The sequence below is a fragment of the Polyodon spathula genome, chromosome 26, assembly GCF_017654505.1.
Source record: "Polyodon spathula isolate WHYD16114869_AA chromosome 26, ASM1765450v1, whole genome shotgun sequence".
Taxonomy (NCBI): Eukaryota; Metazoa; Chordata; class Actinopteri; order Acipenseriformes; family Polyodontidae; genus Polyodon; species Polyodon spathula.
The window spans coordinates 7950302-7973696 of record NC_054559.1 but is presented as its reverse complement, the minus strand read 5'-3'; the positions used below and the strand labels follow the sequence as shown (position 1 = coordinate 7973696).

The 23395-nt window shown below is 37.7% G+C and overlaps 1 protein-coding gene across 2 annotated transcripts in view; it reads right to left on the bottom strand.

The window, feature by feature from the left end:
* Window positions 1–98: 98 nt before the first annotated feature.
* LOC121301081 (caspase recruitment domain-containing protein 11-like) overlaps window positions 99–23395 on the bottom strand; it is a 41843-nt gene continuing 18546 nt past the window's right edge. For both annotated transcript variants that reach the window (XM_041230196.1, XM_041230197.1), the window contains exons 3-24: window positions 21258–21395; window positions 20764–21089; window positions 20454–20633; window positions 19970–20122; window positions 18757–18882; window positions 18059–18256; window positions 17597–17782; window positions 17437–17488; window positions 17092–17219; window positions 16413–16513; window positions 15991–16037; window positions 15316–15451; window positions 13849–14050; window positions 12694–12820; window positions 12159–12399; window positions 9370–9466; window positions 8992–9087; window positions 8425–8539; window positions 7866–8051; window positions 7259–7383; window positions 4490–4605; window positions 99–4059 (exon numbers count right to left, since the gene is read on the bottom strand). In XM_041230196.1, the coding sequence (XP_041086130.1) occupies window positions 3855–4059; window positions 4490–4605; window positions 7259–7383; window positions 7866–8051; window positions 8425–8539; window positions 8992–9087; window positions 9370–9466; window positions 12159–12399; window positions 12694–12820; window positions 13849–14050; window positions 15316–15451; window positions 15991–16037; window positions 16413–16513; window positions 17092–17219; window positions 17437–17488; window positions 17597–17782; window positions 18059–18256; window positions 18757–18882; window positions 19970–20122; window positions 20454–20633; window positions 20764–21089; window positions 21258–21395 (3281 nt within the window). In that variant the 3' untranslated portion in view covers window positions 99–3854. The remainder of the gene's footprint in view (window positions 4060–4489; window positions 4606–7258; window positions 7384–7865; window positions 8052–8424; window positions 8540–8991; window positions 9088–9369; window positions 9467–12158; window positions 12400–12693; window positions 12821–13848; window positions 14051–15315; window positions 15452–15990; window positions 16038–16412; window positions 16514–17091; window positions 17220–17436; window positions 17489–17596; window positions 17783–18058; window positions 18257–18756; window positions 18883–19969; window positions 20123–20453; window positions 20634–20763; window positions 21090–21257; window positions 21396–23395) is intronic.

The window sequence follows — 23395 nt, the reverse complement described above, 5'->3', positions numbered from 1 at the left end:
ACATTTACACAGTAACTTTGCCATGCTTTTCCAATGTATTTACACGGTAATTTTGCTATGCTTTTCCTAAGTATTTACATAGTAATTTGGCCATGCATCCTATCTATTTACCATAGTTTGCCATGTTTTTATATGCTTTATCATACCAAACTGGTCTTCGCAATGCTTCCCTAGGCTTTACATTATTTTCACAGTGCTCTACCACACTTTGCTATGCTTTTACTATGGAAACGTTTTTAAAGGGTAGGAGGTTGCAGTAGGTTTTCGATCTTCCAGTATGTCCTCGGTGCTTTCAGAGTGTGTGGGTCGATTATCCGTTTACTAGCTGGCATACACTGAAATTAGTCTGGGCACTTGCCATGGTTCTGTATGTAAAGCCTAGTCTTACATGGTATTGTACCATTTTAATACTTGAACTGCTATGCTGCTATGAAATGCCACATGTCAGAAAGAGAAGCATTCATTGATATTTATGCGTATTAGCATCTTGAAAACACACATTTGGAATAAAAAATATCCCCTTAACTGAAAAATAAGGCAATAGTCTTCTTTTAATGTATATATCTATATCTATTTACACATGTTTATAAAAACACTCAAAAGATAATACAAATTGACAATTTACAAAGACGTGGATGGTAGGCCGCACTTACCTCGGACTCATAAAAGAAACGCTGAAAAGACTAGGCTTTTCAACTGGTGTACAATCAAAAGCCCCCTTTCTACAACACTAAAACAAAGCGGGACAGCTTTTAATGGCAAATAAGTTGGTTACTATTTCGTATATTACCAAATGAGATAAATAACTAAAAAAAAAAAAAAACATTGAGAACTTAAGAATAAAACAATAATGAAAAATGATTCAGTATTTACTTTTTCATGACTTTTTGTCTGTGTCAAGTCTGTGAACCACTTGGCCAGGTTACCATTGCACTTTTTTTATGAATGAATCAGACAGTATTTGGAAAATTAAACTTTGTCCTTAAACTCGTCCCCTGATGAAAGACTACCAGTGAAACTTAAGCTGAGGGAGCACAAAGCCATTTTTTGGCTTGGAACTTGGTTTCAGGAGACTAGGTTTCAGGCCACTGCATAGCACACCAGGGGCTGGTTTTTCAGAACTTGTGCTCTGGATCATTTTGATGCGGTTTTTCAGAACATCCCACTGCTGGATTACATTTATCCAGATTACAAATGTCACAATTACGAAATCCGTTTTAAGTAATTCTTAATAGTTTATAGCCTATTTCTTTAAATAGAAGGCCATTATTTATGATATATCCCAACTTAGATAAATAAGGTGATAATTATGAGTATAATACACAGTGTTTTTTTATTATGTTTTATATTAAAACTTTTAAAAAAATTTTATTATAATTTTTTTAAAATTTTTTTTTAAATCAGACAAGTCACTTTTACCCTGGCTAACAACACTTTATGCCAATCCCACTATAGCAACGCAGAAGTATTTCAATGATACCCATACTAAAATGAGATGCACAGTAAAATATATCAGCCGGGTGCTTAAAAGACAATTCGCTTGTCTGAATTACCTGTGTATGGAACCTCTACAAGCATGCACCATAATTCTAGCCTGCATTATTTTGCACAATATCGCTATCAAGCGCAATGTACCAGACACTGAAGATGAGGATTTGAGCACCGACCTGCTGGAGCCATTATGCACCTTTTAGCAGAACCACAACAGGATCAACTAGTTGGATGGGCAGTGAGGGATGCCACTATAAAGAACTGCTTCTCCTCGATGTTTTACACTAAAGATATGTCATTTTCCCCACATCTTAATTTCTACACAGCACGCACATATACGTTTAAAAAAAATCATTTGATAAAAGCTATACCACTAAATCAGACTTAAATAAATATGTGAAACGTGTAATATTTGCATATAGTGTGTGTTTTCTGTCGAAATTCAAACAATATATCTGTGTTCTATGATTATTTAAAAGTGAAATCCACCTTCACAGTAGGATCCTGATATTTTGTATAAATTCTGAAAAACCCAATTATAACATTTTATTGCGATTAAAAGTGCAATCAGATGATCATATCCAGATCACAGTAATCCCGATCACATGTTGATGTTTTGAAAAACCTAATTTCTCAATATTAATCCCGATCAAATGCAGAAATCGGCTTGCCAAAGTTTTGAAAAAACGGCTGCAGGGGAGACTTGGGGTTTGATACAGCAAAGTAACCTAAAACTATGTCTCCCTGAACCAGATTTCAAGCCACTGTTCCTGAAAAAGTAGCTTTGTGTTCCCTCAGTTTTAAACCATAAGTAAGACTCTTTTTTTTTTTTTTTTTTTAACATGGTAGTAAGTGGATTTATAAGAATTATTACCTGCTGTGAACAAAAATACTGTACAATATTTTCCTTCAGTAAAGTACAGTGTTTCATTAACAATCAGAAACTCTGAGTGATTCAAGAACAAGATATACAAGTGAGATTTTTAGGAAAACAAGGGAATTTCAGGCTATAAAAATGTATGTTGTAAATTTTGTGAAAAGTTCTTTACTGGTTCATAACTTAATAAAAAGAGCCAACTGTATCTAAAAAAATAAAAATAAAAGCTACATTCAAGTCTTTTCTACAACACACAAACTCAAATTACAATATTAGTATAATACATTCAAAAACACACTGTTAGTATCACAAAATAAGGCTTACAAGACTCTATTCTTGGATATATTTGAACAATTCAAATTTTGGGATAAACAGTTAAATGACGTTTTACTTTCTTTAAATCTTCTAAGAATAACTAGTTTGTTGAGCCAACAGTTTTTGCTTTCACAGTAGAATATATGTTCCAAATATGACTGATTAATTAAATCATTTCATATTCCTTTAAAGACAGCAAGACATGACCTTTTCCAATTGGATTGTGGTATATGTGTTCACATCGCAGTCACTCCTACACATACTGTAATGTTACACAAAAGTATTTTTCACTGGATGAATCAACAGCCTTATTAGAAACGTTGAAATGTGTTTTTCTAAAACTGGCACTGTAATTTTGTAGTTTGCCCATGTTTTTCACATAGTTATACTACATGTTTCCCATAGTTTACTGGGGGTTGCCATGTTTTTTTTTTTATTTTTTATATGCTTTGCTGTACCTCTCTGGGCTTTACAATGCTTGCCTATACTTTATTTCACTTTTCTATGCTTCAACTGTAGTAAACTTTTATAAGGGTCACCAGTAAGGGTGATCTAAAAAGCTTTATCTTTTAACCTTTATTGAGTGAACCTTAACAACATTTCTAGTAACTGATCACACAGAAGAAGTAAGGATCGCTCAGAGTACCACGAGCAGCAATAGTTACATAAGACACAAATTAGGACCCCCTTGTAAATGAGGCCTTGGTCTCAGTGGGTAAATCTCCTGGTTAAATAAACAAACTAGAACATACGAAACTTACAGTGCAGCAGTCTTGAGAGTTTTTTTAGTACTGGGATGACTGCATTGTGGCAGTAAGAACGTGACATGCCTTTGCATTGGTGCTTCAGCATTCTCATTGCTAACTGTGACAGGCCAAGCCATATTACTGTACTGCATGCAGCAGAACCCCTTATTATACTGCACCATGCTTCCTGTGGCTGCTGATAAACATTAAACAATCAGCAATGTTGATTATTCAGCAAGAAAGTTATATTTCTCCATCACAACCACCATCAACACCAGGTCATAACTGCAAAACCACAGAGGGTTCCCATCACACTGTGAACAACAGTCTCCGGGTTCCTACTTTGAAATAACGCATTGCCACTAAAGGGAACCTGTTAGTGTAGCCCAATCTATATGTATCTTGTTGGCAGCACCACGTCGTAACTAGAGCTGGTCCTGCTCAATCCAAACAGTCTTCTTCTGCTCTTCTAGGATTTTCTCCTTGATGACCTTCAGGAGGTCCTCAATCCCGCTCCAAGCATCAGCCTCCACTGTGGAATAGAGACAGGGCACGGCCTCCAGCTCTTTCTCCTTCGCTCGACAACTTTTCAGAAACTCGTCTTCTGAGTCCATCTTGAGTGGCAACTTCCTGAGAAAGATGGAAAACACTGTGCTCTTGGAACAAGTTTTTGATTTTGTCTTTTTAACAGTTAGCTTGTTTGGGATGTATCCAAATTAAACCTACAGTGTGAATTCACCATGACCTTTAATTCATGCCTAGGCTTTTATTTGTGACATTTTTCATTAATTCCTTTTTGATCCCTCAGTGATGAAGGGTTTGACTCAAACTCAGAAATTGCTTTTTTTTAATAAAAAAATTAATTTAAATTCCAGCTATGCAAATTTTTTTCCGAATTGATCCGAGTTCAGAGGCTTGTGCTTCAACTGGTAGAGAGTCTTTTCATAATAAACTCCTCATACTACTGATTCATTAAGTGAATTGTAATGCATTGAAAGTGTTATTGTATAATTATCTGCATTACTTAATTCAATCAAAACTTTGTTTCCCCAAATAGTACCTGAATTTCTTGATGTTTTTTTCAGAGACCTTGATGAAGATAATGATGGGATAAATTTCTCTTCGGATCAAATCTTTCGTGCAGCTCAATCCAGCTTCCAACAAGCAATGCTTATTCTGCAAAAAGGAATGAAAATTATCTGCAATCTGTAACTGGCATTAATTCAATGTTTTTTCAGAAATGTCAGGGCTTGTAAATACAGTACTATCGTTTCTTATTCCTTTCAGAATTGTAACTGGTCAACTCTACGGAACACCACCTTGGACAAAAATGCATTGTGGTTGTGGCACCCACAACGCAAATCGTGTTGGACAGCGGAGTAGAAATACCTACAGTACAGAACAATGTGGATACAATTTAAAAGGTATGATTTTTATTTTATAGACCAAAAGTACAATTCAATAACTTTAAAAAAATGACGATTTTATAACATAACAGGAATGACCTAACAGATAATACGTTTATTCAGTATATGTAAAATGCTAATTTAATCTGTCATGGAGATTAGTTTGTTATAATGTTAACCCTGGATTCACCTACGCTAAAAATGAACACATAACAGGTACATAATTATTACTTTATCAAAATTCTGACGACGAAAAACAAAACAAAAACAGGAGTAAATAGCTAGCTATAACGTTACCATGATCCAAGTAATGTCTTCCTTGTTTTATCAGTACGAATAATAGATGAAATACAATCTTGAGGTGCATTAATTTATCTGTGTTTTACTTTTGTAATAGATTATCACTACCTTGCGTATTTCCACTCTAACTAGTGAAACATGTGCTTTAACACAAAATGTTATATATATCTATATCTATCTATCTATATATATATATATATATATATATATATATATATATATATATATATATATATATATATATTATAATATATTTATTGTAACACATTTTGTTTTAAAGCACATGTTTCAACTAGTTAAACAGTGGAAATACTCAAGGTTGTGATATAGTGTAGAGATCTTGATTAACGTAGGCAGGCGCATCACACAGGGTGAGACAGTCCACACACAAATACAGGGCGAGCACAAACCCGGGACCTCTCGCATAGCCGGTTCCATTGCAAGGAGCGTATATCAGGCTTATGTCTGCGTGTGTGATTATGTCACCTACCAGCCCTGCTGCTGCCTTCCCCCGTGCACGCTACTATATATGAGACACAAACCAGCGTTTTTTTTGTTTTCTGTTTTTTTTTTTTTTTTTTTTAAAACCTTGGTTTATCCCTATTTTGTTATTACTTATTAGTTAATTTCTTCAGAATTGTACAGCAAAATGCAGTGAAGATGCAGGGTGCGAGCATACATATTTATGAACAAACATAAATATGAATTGCATGAATCTTTTAAATGTAGGGGAACCATGGTGGAATTACCTTTCATTTTCAAAACAGCTTATTTTCTTTTCTTTTTTTTAATAGCTGTCTTTATAGGTTGTTAGGTGTATGATTTGTTAGTTACCGAAATCTCAGTCAACAACTGAAGACAAAAGAGGATCATTTTGTATCATTTAATATGTACCCGATAAAACATAACTGTACTGATGGCATATCAAATGCTTAGATGACAGATATGGTTGCATAAAACAAGCAACATTTCGACAAGGAATTGCATTACTTCAATTACTTAGTTGAGTACATGGTTTCAAGAAATACGGTATTATTTAAATAGGCCTACTATGTGATAGATGGGGTTATTAAGTCTATTTAAAATATTTTTTGTTGCGACTTTCTGTTATGTGGAATGTAATAAACGAGAAGCAAAATGGTGAGTTTTTTTTCACCTTTTTACACCATTTTCACGTTTGTTTTATTTGATGTGTTTAAAGTTAAATTTCAGTTTGCGTTTCTTGCTCAGCTACAAAAAGGCACAAGTAAACCTTGTGTTACTAGTTTATGAAAACGTGTCTATGGCCACTGTTTACTGTGAAGAAACGGCAAGGAATGAAAAAATAAATAAATAAATAAAATTCTGTGTCAACTTTATGTACTATACTTGAGGAATAAACAAAACAAAGTCTAACTTAACTGTTATTTGGCATCCTTTGTAATGTAGTTAATTCACTGGGGTAAAGTAAGGCCTACACAACTTATTCTTTACTCCTGAGATATTTTTCTATTTTAACGTGTTACATATTGTAAGGTCTTGCTGTAAAATAATGGCACACACAGAGAAGCCACGCCCCCTGCCTCTGCTGCTATGCTGTCTCTGCTTGCGTTGAGAGCAACCGAATGGTGTTTATTACTTTTTGAAAAACTAATTAATATCCAAAAAAAATGTTTAAATTATGAGCGAATATCCAAACATGCAAATCCTGTGTTCATCCCAGCACTAATTAATAGTAAAAGTCGAAAGTGCAATAGGATTCTTAAGAGTTTCTCGGGGGGTTGATTTGCAACACAGAATTGAAATTGTACTGTTCATTTACTTGTTAGTGTTTTATGTGGTCTATTTAATTGTATCTAAATACCATTACTGAGATAATTGGAATCTGTGGACCAAGTTTATGACAACCCTACCAGCCAGCCTGTGAGTCTCTTCAGTGCATTTCTGTTCTGTAAAAATGTATAAAATACCAGATGACCTCCTACATAAACGTATTAATTAGTTATTGAACTGCTATGTCACATTTCAACCAAAAATCACACTGGTAAACCTTGTAAACTGGTGTTATAATTGAATGTCACAGCACCCTAGTCCATTTCTGTTGAATGATGACAAACTGCCATGTTGAAAATTGCTGGTTTTACCTTTGCAGCGACGGCCTCAATAATTTCTGTTGTGATACATTCGAAAGTATTGGCATTCTTCTCCCGGGAGAAAATAAGGGGCTCTATCTTTTGTTTCTGCAAAAACTCATCCTTTGTCAAAATATCTAAAAGAGAATAAAAAGAGTTAGAGGTTATCAATAGCATGTCCACCCCCATATCTGCAAGGAATACTAGCTTAGTTATGAATCTGGGTTAAGGCATTTTGTTATACTGAGCACTATCATAATTATATCTGTGTCCAAAGTTTAAAAGAAAGGTCACTATTCCATCTAGTGTTTCACTAAACCTTCTAGCTGTATAGGAATATGCTTTGATTCAATATATAAATAAATCTATTTCTGTTCTATTATTTCAAACCAGGAGTCCAGTTTTTTTTTTTGTATGGTGGTATGTTTATTGGACATGTATCCCAAAAACTGAGCAAATGATTTGGAGGGAACAGTTTTGAGAATCTAGCCCCTAGTCGTCAAATGAACTTAATTCAAAGAAGACCAGAAAACAGCAATGCAGATATCTTCTTATTAAAGACACCTGGAAGACATTCTATATTTCTGTCACTTTGGATGTTTGTTTTTTTGACTCCTACCTGGTTTGCACATGTTGAACTCCATAGCTCCCCCTGCATTGAGCAGCTTGTGGACGATGGTTTTAGCGAGCGCAGTGGGCCAGAAGAGCACGGGCCGCTTGCGATGGGAGTGATTCGCTGTTACATGGCTGTAGGGAATCAGGTTCAGACTCTTGTTTAGGTCGTTCTCAGGATCTAAATCTGGAACTGGAGTGAACGAAGAACCCCCAGATTAACAGTACGCGGAAAAGTCATACGTTTAACTATTCTGCTGAGATGGCTGATGTCATGTCAAATCTTGAGTGTGTGTGTGTGTGTGTGTGTGTGACTTACTGTATAAAAAAGGTTTTACCCTTTGGTACCCAAGATCGATTATTACAAGAAATGGCAACTCCATAACCCAAATCCAAATAGTGGCAGTGCCACAGCCATTATGAAGTAGCTATGGTGGACACAGTAAAATAGCTATGCTGATGCAATACATATTTATTTAATTCATGACTAAGTAACTTTACAGAAATAAAACTGGCAGCAGATCCTCCTTCTGTAATGTAGCTTACAGCAAGTAAACAGAGGTTACCATCTTGTTTGACAGCTTCGAATGTGTGCCGGGTGGGTGTGGTGGCGCCTGCACTGACGATGCGCACGCGCTCACTACTGTTCATCCTCTTGTACTTTTCATTCCTGCTGACAAACTGAGATATGGAGGACTGTTTACTGTCCATTCAGTGTAAAGATCTTTTTACTTGTCTATCATGTTTTGTCCAGTCCTGTAGACAACATACCAACTTTAACATTCTGTGTTGTACATTATCTAATTGTAATTCTTCTAAAAACTACAAATTGTAGGTCATTCGTGTTATGTTCATTGTAAAGTGTTGAACTATTGGTTCATTTTACTTTATTTTTTATGTTTGATAGGTGATTCTGTATTGTTTTATATAACGCTGTACCTGTCTCTCCTACAGATTTTATTTTGTTACATTTTTGGCAAAAAATACCATGAACAAGGTTGCTCCTGTATATAGTTTTGGTTGTTTTTTTGTCAAGATGTTGCAGTATTCTGAAGCAGTACACTTTACAGATTTTTGGTCACAACAGCTAAGAGTTTATGCTCTGAGTAAACAAATCCCACTGGTTCATTTACCTGTAAGATGTGTCCAAGAAACAGGCTGGCTCTGGAGAGACGAGGGCTAGATTTCAGATCTGGCTGAGGTGGCGCCTCCTCAGGCTGCAGTGTATTCTTGAAAAAGAGAAACAGATTCTGTAAACTGTTCTTTTCACAGGAGGGCACGGACTACAATGGGTCTGCATTTTCTTCGGCTTGGCCTTTTGCTACTAAAGTCGCCATTCCCTGTTCTCCTTGCCACTGGTGTGGCTGACTACTCTCCATGGGCGATGGAAGGCTCACTATCTAGTCCCGCTCCAGTCGGCCCAGTGTATTTACTGTTCACATGTAAATATTATTCATTCCATTCAGTCACATGTGAAGAGGAAACTCTTAAACAATGTCATAAAGACCCACCTTGAGACCTCGGAGTGTACTGTACTGACTGTCAGTCTCATCTCTGCTGCCTCTGTACATCAACCTCTGGATTTTCACAAGAAGCAGCTGCTGGGCCCTGAATGCAACAGAAAATGTGCAAAACTCACAATAAAAAATATATAATGCATTGCATTACCTTTAGATTGATTAGTACTCAAAGATAAAGAATCTTTAATGATACAGCTTAGGACAGGGGCTCCAGTTTAAAATCTCTGTTCATGCAATGGCTTGCTTTATAAATCCAAAACACTGGACATTTGGTATTCAATGGTATAGTTACACAAAGGGTAACCATTGAGTGAACAGTTTTTCATTTGTGTACCATACCACCTTCCACCTTCCAAGGGTTTCTAAATACCCCCATAGCAACACAGCTTCTGAGTTCGCTGTGCCATGTTTTGAGTCACGTTTTTCCTTTAGTGCTGTAGTTACTCTAATAAATAATATCAGGCTTCTGATTTGCTTAAAGATTTCCAAAATTAATACATTACCAAAACCACATGCAAAAACTAGAGATACGGTACTCAAAGAATTATAATCCTGTGTGATAAACTGATCTTTATTGGGTTCACTGCATGGTTGGTTTCCAGCGCAACCACATTTAATATACAAACGACTGCTTGATTAGCCAGCTGCCAACTCTCCATTTCCATCTCCTGCTCTGCCTATTCTTGCTTGCTTTGATTCTAACCAATGTAATATAAATTGACATACAGTTGACAAGGATTCAAAATTCCCCTGAATCAAATTAGTCTGATCTATTGTGATCCTAAACCCTCTGAGGCTGTGGTCCTCAAAGTCGTGCCAGGCCATCGTGCCCGCAGCAGCTGTTCTTAAATTATGGGTCGTGAACACATTTCTGGCGGGTCGTAGCGTGGGAAAATAAAGAAAGCTTTAAACGCGTTTTCCAACAAAAGCGCCACAGCAGTCTGTTGACAGCGCTGCTTGCTTATGCTGTGCTTGTACGTACGCAACATTTTTTTTTTTCTGAATGGCTTTTGCGATATGATCAACCAATTGAATATCTGCATTGTCTCTGTGGTAGCCCAATCATAAGTTAGCAGGGTGGGGCTTAAACTGTGTCTGTTTCAGATGCAGGTACCAACTGTAAGTTTAACCAATAGGAGAGTCAAATATCTGCCAAGTTTTACGCAGCTGTGTAATCATAAGCAAGCAGAGGTCGTTTACGGTATTCTGCATGAAAATTGAAGGCGACTGAGCAGCCAATGGGAAAGTGAAAGATCTGACAGCTGTCCAATCATTCATGAACAGAGGCAGGGTGTTAATATGCCGGGTAAGCATTGAATTTTGCCGACTGTTATTGAGAAAAATAATACATTTCAGTATTTAGAATTTAATTTTCTATCTCTATTTTTTTTTTTTTCACCAGAAAAGGGAAACACCGTAGTACATTTAGTTACGAATCCACTTTCTCTGAATAATTGTACTGGAGATGAGCGATCTTTAAAACAGAGTAGTGTCAACAAAATTTGTCAAATTGAACAAAGTGAGACGCTATCTACACTTGTATTCACGGTTATCTGTGTAAACATGCTATTTACAAATATTTGTATTGCGTATTTTATATAAATTATTTAAAGAATAAGCACAGCACGTAAAATTACTTCCTGAGACTTGGCTTTATGTGGGGAAGCTATAAAAAAGGCCAACAAGATGCTGGGATATGTTATGAAAAGTGTTGAATTTAAATCAAGGGAAGTAAAGTTAAAACTGTACAATGCATTAGTAAGACCTCATCTTGAATATTGTGTTCAGTTCTGCTCACCTCACTACAAAAAGGATATTGCTGCTCTAGAAAGAGTGCAAAGAAGAGCGACCAGAATTATTCTGGGTTTAAAAGGCATGTCACGTGCAGACAGGCTAAAAGTCTATTCAGTCTTGAACAAAGACGACTATGCGGCGACCTAATTCAAGCATTCAGAATTCTAAAAGGTATTGACAATGTCAACCCAAGGGACTTTTTCGACCTGAAAAAAGAAACAAGGACCAGGGGTCACAAATGGAGATTAGACAAAGGGGCATTCAGAACAGAAAATAGGAGGCACTTTTTTACACAAAGAATCGTGAGGGTCTTGAACCAACTCCCCAGTAATGTTGTTGAAGCTGACACTCTGGGATCCTTCAAGAAGCTGCTTGATGAGATTCTGGGATCAATAAGCTACTAACAACCAAATGAGCAAGATGGGCAGAATGGCCTCCTCTCATTTGTAAACTTTCTTATGTTCTTATCAGGGTGAGCCAAGAATAACCCCACTAAAACTCTTAACTAATGTATATATATATATATATATATATATATATATATATATATATATATATATATATATATGTGTGTGTGTGTGTGTGTGTGTGTGTGTATGTGTTGAATATGTTGCAGGAAGGCACAGTGTAAGATAAGAACCTATGCAATAGTCAGCGTGCCCGCAAACAGCCAAGTAAGATCAATCTATGCCCGTGCCCAAATTACTTTGAGGACCACTGCTCTAAGGGATGGACTCTGTCAAGACACTCATTGTCTCTTTATGTCCTGCCCGATACACCTGCTCTATGGGGCTACTCAATCAAAGTGCAAGACATATTGTTTTTTTTTTTATTAAATCTACCCAAAGGTCTGAGTGTAAACCAAACTGTAGTGTTAAAAAACCAATACCTAAACTGACGATAACAACACCAGAAGGAAATATGATCTACTATAAAAGGACCATGTATTGCAAACCAAAGTAAAATGTATCATTCTGGAAGCGCACCTGGTGTAACTGGGAAGCGTTCCCTTTTCCATGTCTTTGTCGTTGCAGGGATCGACCCGGGCGCACAGCCACTCGCTCTTCCCCTGGTACATGGTGTCCAGGACATGCACAATCTCATCACACTTCACACTCAGAGAACAGCTGTCCACCTGCCCCGAGATGTTCAAGTTCAAGCGCACATAGAAGGAGTCCCCGGACGTGACTGAACCATCATCTAATTCCTTCCGCAGTTTTCTGTAACCTGACCAGGGAAATGGTGCATGGAAAAGACTGAATTCTGAATATTGCGAAATAAAACAACGTTTTTATTGTCAACAAGGGGGCAGAGATGTAACATCTCATTGACCAAGTCATCCGGAAGGACACAGGTACTGTTATCTAATAACAATAGGGCGTTCGAACAGCTTTAAATTCATTAAAAAAAAATGTGGCTACACATTTTTTGTATTTTGTTTGGACCATTTAAAAAGCTCCTATTAACAATGAGGTATTGTACACAGGTTATATACAGGTAGTTGTAGGCTGTGCTGTTTACCATCATAGTTGGGTCTGAAGTGCAGTGTAACTGGCCCATTGCACCTTTGCAGTGTCCAGTGTGCTTCTTCTCTGGTACAGGTGTCCAGGGGCACCTTCTGATTCTCTCCCCTTATGCAGCCTTCAAGCTATATGGGACACATCAAACAGGTCAAGGACTCTGGGTACTGCTGTTTTGATTTATAAGGGACAGGCTGGGAGATTTTATTTTATTTCAGTTTCAATTTTCAATTTATTTTATTTATATAGCGCCTTTCATACCGCAGTATCTCAAAAAAAAAGACACAAACATTCCCAGCTGTTATTTGCAATGAGCCGGTTGAGTAAAAGGTTAAGGCAGCAGTAATCTTGCACTGGTATGACACAGCTCCTGGCAGTAGCATTGTGTTGATCGTCCTTTAACTCTGAACACAGATCTGCTACAGCCTGTTTATTATTATTATTTTTATTATTATTATTATTATTATTATTATTAGTCCTTTAACAGACACTTTTATCCAAAGGAACTTACAACAACTGTTACAGAGTCACTTACAATGGGACCTCGGTTTTACGTCTCATCTGAAGGACGGGTTTATCAAGCCGGTATCTTTCTTAAGCATTTGAAACTGTAGAAGACGCAATGCCATGTTTGTTTCACAATTCTATATAGCTTTAGCCGTGCTTAAGTTTGTGTTTAAGTACAGATTGTGTCATATGCTCTCATTAATCACTAACTTAACACAACAGTGTTAGCATCATTAACACATTTCACACAAACCCACAATACCAACTGTTGCCAATCATTTATTATTAATGGTTATTCTTAATTAAAAAAAAAAAAAAAACTTTTACAGCTTGTGGCAACAACTGTGACTCATTAAGAACAACTCAAAGCACACCTAAGTCAAAGAGACACAACCCAGCAAGATGCAATTATTCTACTGATTGAAAATTGCATGTAAACTGGGAAGTGGGTCAAAAAAGCAGGGAACATCCTGAAACGGTCACAAAGTGCAAGGCTAATTTTTCAGTATAACTATGATATTGACAATCGGATGCAGCTGTATCTCTGTCCTTGCACACAAAATAAATTGTGGAAGCCGCACTGCGCTGTCGCATCTTTTGGGCCCTTACGCTTTAACTAAGCTAAGTAAGACTGCAGTATCGCTCTCACCAGCAGGAGGTGCTGTCCCTCTCTGAGCCCCGCCGTCTCTGCGCTGGAACCCTGCTGAACGGATGAGACGAAAATCCCGCTGTCGTTCCCGCCCAACAACGTGATCTCTGACAGCAGGCTGTCCCCAGGCAGCGTGACGTCCTGCACGGGCCTCAGCGTGTTGCTGATACGACTGAACGAGGTCACGGAAGGGCGAAAGGGTCTGGAGGAACAGAAAATTAAAATCCAATCTGCTGATTCATATTCTAATACAGGACTGAGAAACGAAGCGGCGTGATATATGTGAATACTACTGAAATACACTCGACTTTCATAACCTCACTTGTAAACCGGTCTGAACCCTAACTGAATGCTGGCATGTTAAGTACTGATTTCTTATTCATAGCGGTGAGTCAAGTATTTGTAAATGTATAGCAGGCAGCAACCGGTTGAATATGTTAAAAAAAAAAAAATAATTAAACAAAAAATGCTTGTTTAGATGATGTGGAAGTATAACCCAGAACCAAGTAGCGTGGAGTGTTATTGCTTCCTTCACAGGCACAAGCCATATCTATCTCTGAAGTCTTGGATATAATGATGTCAGTATGGTAATCCAAATGTAAATAAGGACCAAACCACATTCCAGGATATTTGAAATTCTTTGCAGATGTTAACAGCCCACCAGTGGCAGTACAAATATCCAGTTATTGAATTTACTCCTAGACTCAAATAATATACAGGCAGTTTTTATACTATTAAATCGTGAGCTTATTGAAATTGAACCAGTTTTACTAATACCCTGTAAAGCTTCCCTCATCCCAGATTCAGCACCCAGGCTCCTATATGCTGTCATATTATCATCAGCATGGAGATGCAACGGACTGCCCGTGCAAATGATGTGAATATCATTCCTAGGGAAAATAAGTGGGGATAAAATAGATCCCTGTGGCAAACCATCTATTGCAACTAATAATAGTATCTGTATAAGGATACCAGCTGTTGCCGATCATTTAATGGTTATTAAACTACTCTTGTGTTTAACTCAATGTGAATGCCTTCTATGAACAAACCACTTGTCAAACAATTTGGATAAATCAACTACAATCATCCCTGAAAGGAAGCCATCATTCTATCACAGCATTAGTGTCTGTAAGAAATCCATTTATTGTGGAATGGACAGCATAAAAACACGATCATCAGAGCTTCAGAGCTTTATTACAGTCTGTGAGTTTGAATAATTTCCCAATCACCCAAGAATATTGGAGCAAGTAGGATGGCAAGATATTTTGTACAATACAAATGACATGCTGTCTAAGGCCTGCATGTTATTGCAGAACTAACCCTCAGTCATTTTGTTCAGAGAGAAGATGGGCTTGGCTGTTTTTTGTGTTAAATACTTTTGTTTTGTTTTGTTTTCTGGGTGTGAAGCAGAAAAATAACCCAGTTCTTTGCTGTTACTGTAAAGCAGACTGTCAATGCTCATCGTACCTCTCCAGTGAAAACTTCCTGAAAATGTTGTTGACTTGTTGCTCCAGGTCATAGGAGTCCAGTCCCTCGGACTGATGCGAGGAAGACGAGGAGTGAAGAGAGGATGGTCCAAAGTAGAATCTTTCATGATCTTCATCTACAATAGCAATTCAAACAAGTTAACCACTGCTTGCCAGAACAGAAAGCTTATTACAGGCACAGTAATAATGGAAGTCAATCTACAAATAAGGGACTGTCTACTGGGAAAATTAACTGGATCTAAAATAACAGAAATGCAGATTTCCTGGACGCATACATCAAACACAAGATAAGACTTGTTCACCCTAAGTGGGATTGGAAGCCTTTTTTGGAGTGATAAATATCAAAAGATATATATTTTTGTTTTTTATCCTTGTTGGCTGGTTATTGCCATTACAATTTTTGAGTGAAAAACAAGGTTGGTTTTGATAATAATTCAGAAAGCGTGCCAAGATTTAAATATACAAATGGGAACTTTGTCTTTGAAAAGTGCCACTGAGTAAAGCCATATTTTTCTTTATTATTTGCCCTTATGGTTTTGTTAACCTTTGAGAACTGCTGTTCCACCAGTTTATTTTATTAAAGACCTTTTTAATGCAAAGTGTTGAAGTGACATTTGACAAGTCCTTTAATTAAAAAATGAATGTAAAAAGTTACCATAAAGTTCCATGTTATCCCCACTGTCACTATCAAGATCCAAATTGCTAAATAAAAGAAAAATATACACAAAATAAAATACTTATCACTTAACTTTTCATCAACCACTAGGAGTAGTATTTTTATTTTGTTATTATTATTTCAAAAGCTAACCAAGCTGTTTCAACAAAGGACTTTTTTAAATATACGTTCAAAACTGTTAATTTTACAAAACTACAACCAGACAACAAAGTTATATATATTTCAAGTTCTCTTCAGCACTCTCAATGTGTTTTGTGTCTCCTTTTGTAACATTAACTTGATTATTAATTCAAGAATGAAGACGATGCTTTGAAAATATGGCCGGTAGGTACCAAAGCATTAGCATTGCATACAATATTTTGATGAAAGGCTAGAGGACGCACAGAGTGTGCAATTCTTACCTTCTGGGTTGGGTGCTGTGTTCTCTTTCTTTATGACGCCGGACGATGGAATCGTTACAGGGGGGCTCTGGGATTATACTGTCATTTCGACCGCGCAGCGTCTGCGTACAAATGAGAAAGTATGAACCCACCTGAGACACCTCTGATAGCATGGTAATATAGATATGTGAGTGGAAGAAGCATATAGTATTGTCAAGTTTCATTTGGCTGATATTTCACAATTTACAATTTATCTGTATGGAAACAAGCAGAATTATGGTTTAGTTCATATTATTTTTGCACCATTAACAGTTTTGTAATGTAATAACTATGTAACCACCACAAGCGCAATTACAGTGTGGGTAGAGATGCCTCATTTAAAGTGTAGGGGTCGTATAGCCTTGGCACAGCAGGAAAAACGTCAGCACCCCAGGTGAGAGGAAAATCAGCTTCCAATCAGCTTTTAAAGCATGCAGAAGTTAATTGCCGATTTGTAAAGGTGCGGGAAGGGCAGCATTTCCTGTTTTGCAATCAACACATGAATGAATGTATTTATTTATACCTGACGACAGGTACTTCTTAAAGGGAATTGCGAGGACGAGTATCAGCACAACCCCAGTAGTATTTTCTTTTTGAAAAAAATGTGAAGCACACTTTGAACTGGAGAAGAAGCTATTAAAATGTCCCAGTAACTACTTGCCAGTTTATTAATCACTTCACATCCATTGATGGAGTTGAATGAATTATTGAGGGAGTTTGTGTGAGTTGAGATGGTGTCTGTCCCTGTGCTGGTTGCTTCAGACAAATCCCCATTTGCAGCTGTCGCAGCTAAAAGGGAGCAAAAGAATATGTTGTTTGTTACCATCACATTATTTAGTGTTTATGCATTTATTTTTTTTAATACCTGTGCATTGACTTTGCAGTTCTAATGTATTTTGATCTACAAAAGAAAGATTTGAAACTTTTAACATGTGCAGGTAATAAGCCCACATCGATGTATTAAATGGTGTTAAGTATGCGTATGCAGATTCATTCCACTAATTACCTTGGAAATCTGGGGGTTTGGTTACATTTATTGGCGATTTTGCTCTGGCAAGCTGAAAACAGAAGAAGAAATCATAACCAAGTCAGATTAAAAGAATTTGAATGTTCAATCTTAGATAATTTTTTGTTTACCAACATCATCAAGTGTTTGGAAACTCTACCGTAATTCCCTTTAAATTGGGTCTGCGTTTCAGCCGAGGAGAGAGTGGCGGAGGTTGGAAGAACTCATTGTCTTCAGGTGAATCGTCATCAGAGTCTGGCTCAACCATGTCTTGACCGTTAGTCTTTGTGCACGACTGATCGAAGGTCTGGGAGATGATTGTTAAAGGGATATTTCTTGGCAAACTCTGAAAGGCAAGAGAGATAATCTTTTAATCTTCATTTTCAGAAAGGAATAACACTCAAAAAAATTACCAAACCAGAAGAAGAAAAAAAACAAAAAAAAACAGATACTTCAATTGTCTTTTTTTGTTGTTAGTGATTTGCTTTAGAATAGTTTTTCTTTACATAATTTTTTTTTTGTGTGCTAATAATAATCTGTACACAGCTTTGAGAATTTAGCTCTATGAGAACACAAGTTTTTATGTACTTCCTTGAATCTTATGTATGTCCTCCTGGCATACCTGGTCCAGACAGTTGGCATCTTTGGACATGCGTCGCAGTTTGGATTCCAAGTTGACTATCTTGGCCTCCTTTCTGACGATCTCAATGTGGAGCTCGTCACTCCTCTCCTCCAGCTCACGAATCTGCTTGCGGTACTTGTCCTTGTCGATGAGGCACTGTGAGAACTGGGTCTGGGCATCGTCGCGGGAACGGAACGCCTGCGGAATCAGCAGTAACACGTGGATTCAATCACAAAAACTACACCAACCCTTGTTATTTCCCTGTTCCTTGGGGAATGTTGGCATAGAACCGGGATAACATATGCTACAAGTGGAGCTGTAGTTTTTAATTGACCCCACCACTAGCACCATCACATTTTCCTTCCTATTTTTCTCAGAATGCATGAGATGCATGATGATAGAGTTGCACAGCCGCTTGCTTTATTTAAGGTACATCCTGTTGATGCTGGTAAAAGCTCCAAGCAACTACTGAAATAGAAAATAGGAATTAATAGAATTGTTTTTGCTCCAGTCCAAAATAAATCCTTTGATTTATGACTGGTATAGCCTGTGTACAACAAAATTATAGTTCATGGTTTTAGTTTCATGGTGGGTAGAATTCTACTTGTTAACAAAACATCTCGAGTATACGTTACTCAGCTTTACCATTTAAATATCTTAATAACTCTGATACACTTTTGTACAGGCAAACTCTTTACCTGGTCACGCTCCCTCTCCACCTCTTCCAGTTGGATCATCATGGTGTTCATGCGGTTTTTGTACATCTCACAGTCTTTCACAAGCGTTGAGCATTTCAGCTCCAGATCTTCTTTCTCTTCCAAATACTGTGGAAAATAATATTTTGTTCTCTAAACATAAAATCCACTTTTTTTTGTACTGTACATTACAAAGGCTACTAAAGTTATAGTGATACTGTTTCCTATGGACACTGTACAACGCATTTACATAGGCAGTTCTCTGGTCTGGAGATCATATTATATCCGTACACTTCAGTGACCCCACCTGACAAAACAAACCAAAGCCATTGATTTTGCATGGTCACTGTCTTATTATACTGTAGTGTTTGTTTGAAACCGATATAAACAACAAATCCCTGTTCAGGCCAGGGTTCATACCAAAATAAAAATAAATAAATTCAAAGTAACGTCTATCTATCTCACTCTCTCAACCCCCTTCCCTTACTCTATCCCCAACTCTCATGTTCTCGTTCCCAAGCTCCAGACTCGCCTCAGTATCCTCCCAATCACTTCAAGGTACAGGCCCTGTTCTCTCAGCCTGTCTCTCTACCCCTCACTGTCTCTCAGCACACACACACTCTCTCGCCACACTCTCCCCACACACGAACACACACTGAAACACAGTGAACACACATACACACACCTTCTGCCCTTCCCTACTCTTAACGGCATGACCCATTCCCTCACATGTAACAGACAGGACAAGACAAACAAACGACAGACAAAAAGTCCTGCAACAATGCCACTGCCTGGTTCGTTACAATACCTTTATGCGAAGAAAGATATGTAATCCACAAATGTCTTTTGTGATCAAAACTTCTACATGCAAGCACAAATCAAGACTGTAGAGAAAGCCATTTAAAACAGCCTTCCCATGGATCTGTATAGGTCTGCCTCATCAGCAAGACTGTTACCAGACCTGCTACCAGAAGCACAGCAACAATCAGTTGAAGCCATCTTGCACCACACATTAGCCACTGTTCCTGCAGAAGTCAACGGAAACTTGTTTTGCAGGGTCGAGCCCAGCAGCAACAACTTATACCACACAATGGAACACCCTGGGCTTCAACTCAGGATGTTTAACCACCACATTGCTGTCATATGACACTGCCAATGTCTTTCACCTTGCTAGTGGGTGCCTAACTGCCACAGGCTGAAAGCTCTGGCTATGTACCTTGTCCCTGAGCTCCTCCGCTTGATGCACCTCATCGTGTAGATTATACAGCCTGTTCACCAGGTCCTGACGATCCTCCAGGGCCTCCTGACGATCATGTTCTAGGATATCCAAGATGGCTTTGTCTGAGTCGGGCACAATGTGCTTCCCAGGCTGCAGCACAGACAGAGGAGAGAAGAACAAGAGGGAAGGGTTTAAATCAAGACATACCAGGCAGGCTTGACTTCAGAAATCTTGACTTTGACACATCATAAGAACCAGAAAAGATTAATGAATGTGCTTATGCTAAGTTTAGAGGAAAGTATTAATAATGCTTTTAGCATTATAATTTACCGTATAGTTTAATGGTTAGGGTCTAGTGCTCTCAGTTTTCATAATCTAGTAACACACAGTCAAACAGATTTTGGAAAAACAGAACATTCTATAAACTCTATGTCAAGTGGTGGTAGTCCTATACTTTCTAGCTTTGTAGCTGATAAGGTACCTGTATGATGGACTGCAGCTCCTGGATTTTCATCTTCAGCACCTCGTTCTCCCTCTGTAGCTCCAGCACCTGCTCTTTGCGGGGACGGTTCTCGATGTCATTCTTCAGTTTCAGGGACTGTTTCCTCTCTAGCTTGCACTCCTCTTCCATCTTGTTCAATCTGTGCTTTAACTGGTCGATCTACAATGAAACAAGAAAGACAGGAACAGCCCTTTTAATGATCATTCGAGGTCGCTTTGGTACACGGCGAGAATTGCCATGCAAGGAGACACTGACTTGGCCACGACTCTGTATGGCTCTCCTTTCTTACCTCCAGCTGCAGATCCCTGCTCCTCATGACTGCCATGTTCTTCTCCTCGCTGAGCTGGGCGTAGCGCATGGCCAGGTTGTAGTTCTCGTCCTTGACCTTCATGAGCTCGTCATTGTAGTTGTTCCTCTCTTCCTTCATCTTATTGTAGCGCTCCTGGAAGGTGAAGAGCTCCTGGTTGATGAGCCGTAGCTTCTTGTGCTCGTCCTCCATGGTGCGATGTTTGCTCAGGAGCTCCACGCGCTGCACGTCCTTTGCCTTGGTCTGCTGCTGCAGCTTGATCACCTCGTTCATCAGGAACTGCGTGAGACCTTCATGACCCTCCTCCACTAAACAGACATGCACTCATTTAGTGTCAGGCAGCCTGCTTTAATCTCTCCATTCTGAATTACGCTACGGGCAGTATATATTTTAGAAATGTGCTATGAATTTACTTAGTAACTTACTACTAGAAAAGTATGTAGGATAGTAGTTTATTAAGACATGTATTTGCTTACCTACAATTGAAGAGAATCTGCGAGTGGGGTTCTTTCCCGTTACCAGTTTGTAGAGCTCAGGGTAGTAAAACTCCAAGCTTTCAAGGAACACCACATAGCCACGCTGCCCCTTTGTGTGCAAGATATCCAACAGCCGGCCTTGAGGAAAGAACAAAGGCTTGAGTCTTTATTCAAAAAGAAAAACTGAGACTGGAAAAAAATAGACAATGCTGTATGTGTATATATATATATATCACAAAAGAGCCTTCTCTGTAACTGATATAGTTCACACACCTTAGTCTGTAAGTTGCCTTGGATAAAGACTTCTGCTGAAAAAACTAATAATAATAATAATAATAATAATAATAATAATAATAATAATAATAATAAAAATATAAACAAACCAGTGTTTTTACTTAGTGACTCTAAAGTCAAATGAAACCTGCTGAATAATGTTACGTTAACATAATGAATTACATATTGCTTTGTAGTTTTCCAAAAACTGAAAAATGTTTCAAAATCTAACATGAAATAATGCACTACTATTGTAGTTTCCAGTAGACTTTTGCAATGTCATTTTGTAGTTTCTTTGACTGTATGATTTAAAATAAAATATCGAAGTTATGGTCAAAATTTATTTATTTATTTATTTTTTAATTAATGTCTCCATCCTAACATTCTAGGTGATGCAAAATTTTTGGCCAGATATGTAAATTATATTAGAGTACATAGCCTACGGTGTGACCCTGACAACTACTGCACCGTAGTATTCAATTTTCGTGTACTGCATACCACTCCTATGTGCCCAGGTGAAGACTAGTGGTGTCATGCTGTACCCCTCATGTGTGTCCCAGGCCCCCTGACTTTTTGACAAAAGAACCCCGCATATTGCTTCTCTCGGGCTTTCATTTTGATGCTCGTGTGGAAGAGGCAGCGAAAATCTTAATTTCACAGCCACCACAAAATAAGGCAACATATTCAATTATTCCTACTGGAGCCACTCTGCACAGCACAGCACAGCAAAAACACTGACAGCTTTAAAACGCAGTGGCTTTTATAAGCATACACAAAGACAGAGCCAACACTGTGAATGCTGGAAAAAATATGGACATGTTTATAGCAAAGAATGATGCCGACTTTGAGTGTGGTAGCGAATGTTCCTACATTCGTCATCTCCTAACACTATAGAAGACTGTTGAAACATTTGTTGCCATTTCACCTAATTTGTGTCCGAAGCAGTAAATAACTTAAATACCTTTTAAACCTGAACAAATACTCTGTAGTCAGCTGTTTAATAACCTTTATCAATAAATTATGTATCAGTATAAATGCTGTACATGGTCATTTTTTGTTTGTTTGTTTTACAAAACTAACATTTAGGGGTAGATGTACTAAGATGGGCCAGTCGCAGTGCAAACATACCACAGTTTGCATTTGCAGTAAGATAATTCACAAAGTGCACATTTTATTGTATGTAATAAGAAAAAAATATGTTAATGAAGAGGCCCGCAGTATACTAATTTAAATATTATTTGCGTCATCTTAGCGAAATCTCTAGCGAGAGTTGTGCGACATTTTTTCAAATAAAACAGCGGCAGTTGAGTTGTGGTTTGCTGCAGCAGAGGGAGTCCGAAGGAGAACGTCTACACAGGCAAAGGTGCAAGAATCAAAATAACAACATTTTATGTTAACGTAAACGTCATCTGTACAATGCATTCTATTCTGCCTTCATTTTACCTATTTTAATACTATTATATATTTATAAAAAATGAAAAGCAGTTTAGTCCCATCAGATTCTATAGTGGGGACCAACCTTCACCCCCAAAAAGCTTTTCACAGTCTTACAGTAGCCCCTTGCTAAACCGGACGTATTTGTCCGACATAAGGAGGTGTCGGCGCTCGATGTATTTTAAATATAAATCATTGCGTTGAAATAACACTAATGTGTTTTGGTTAAGCTACAAATTACATTATGTAAAAATATTAATCTGTACAGTAGGCCTATACAGTACAGTAGAAAAATCAAATCAGTACCTAGAGCACTTTCTTTTTATTTTAGCCTGTAGGCTACCGGTAACACAAAATAAATCACGCTGCTGCATTGTATTGGTGTACAATGCGAATAAAAGATTAATTTAAATGGAAACTAATGATTTTTT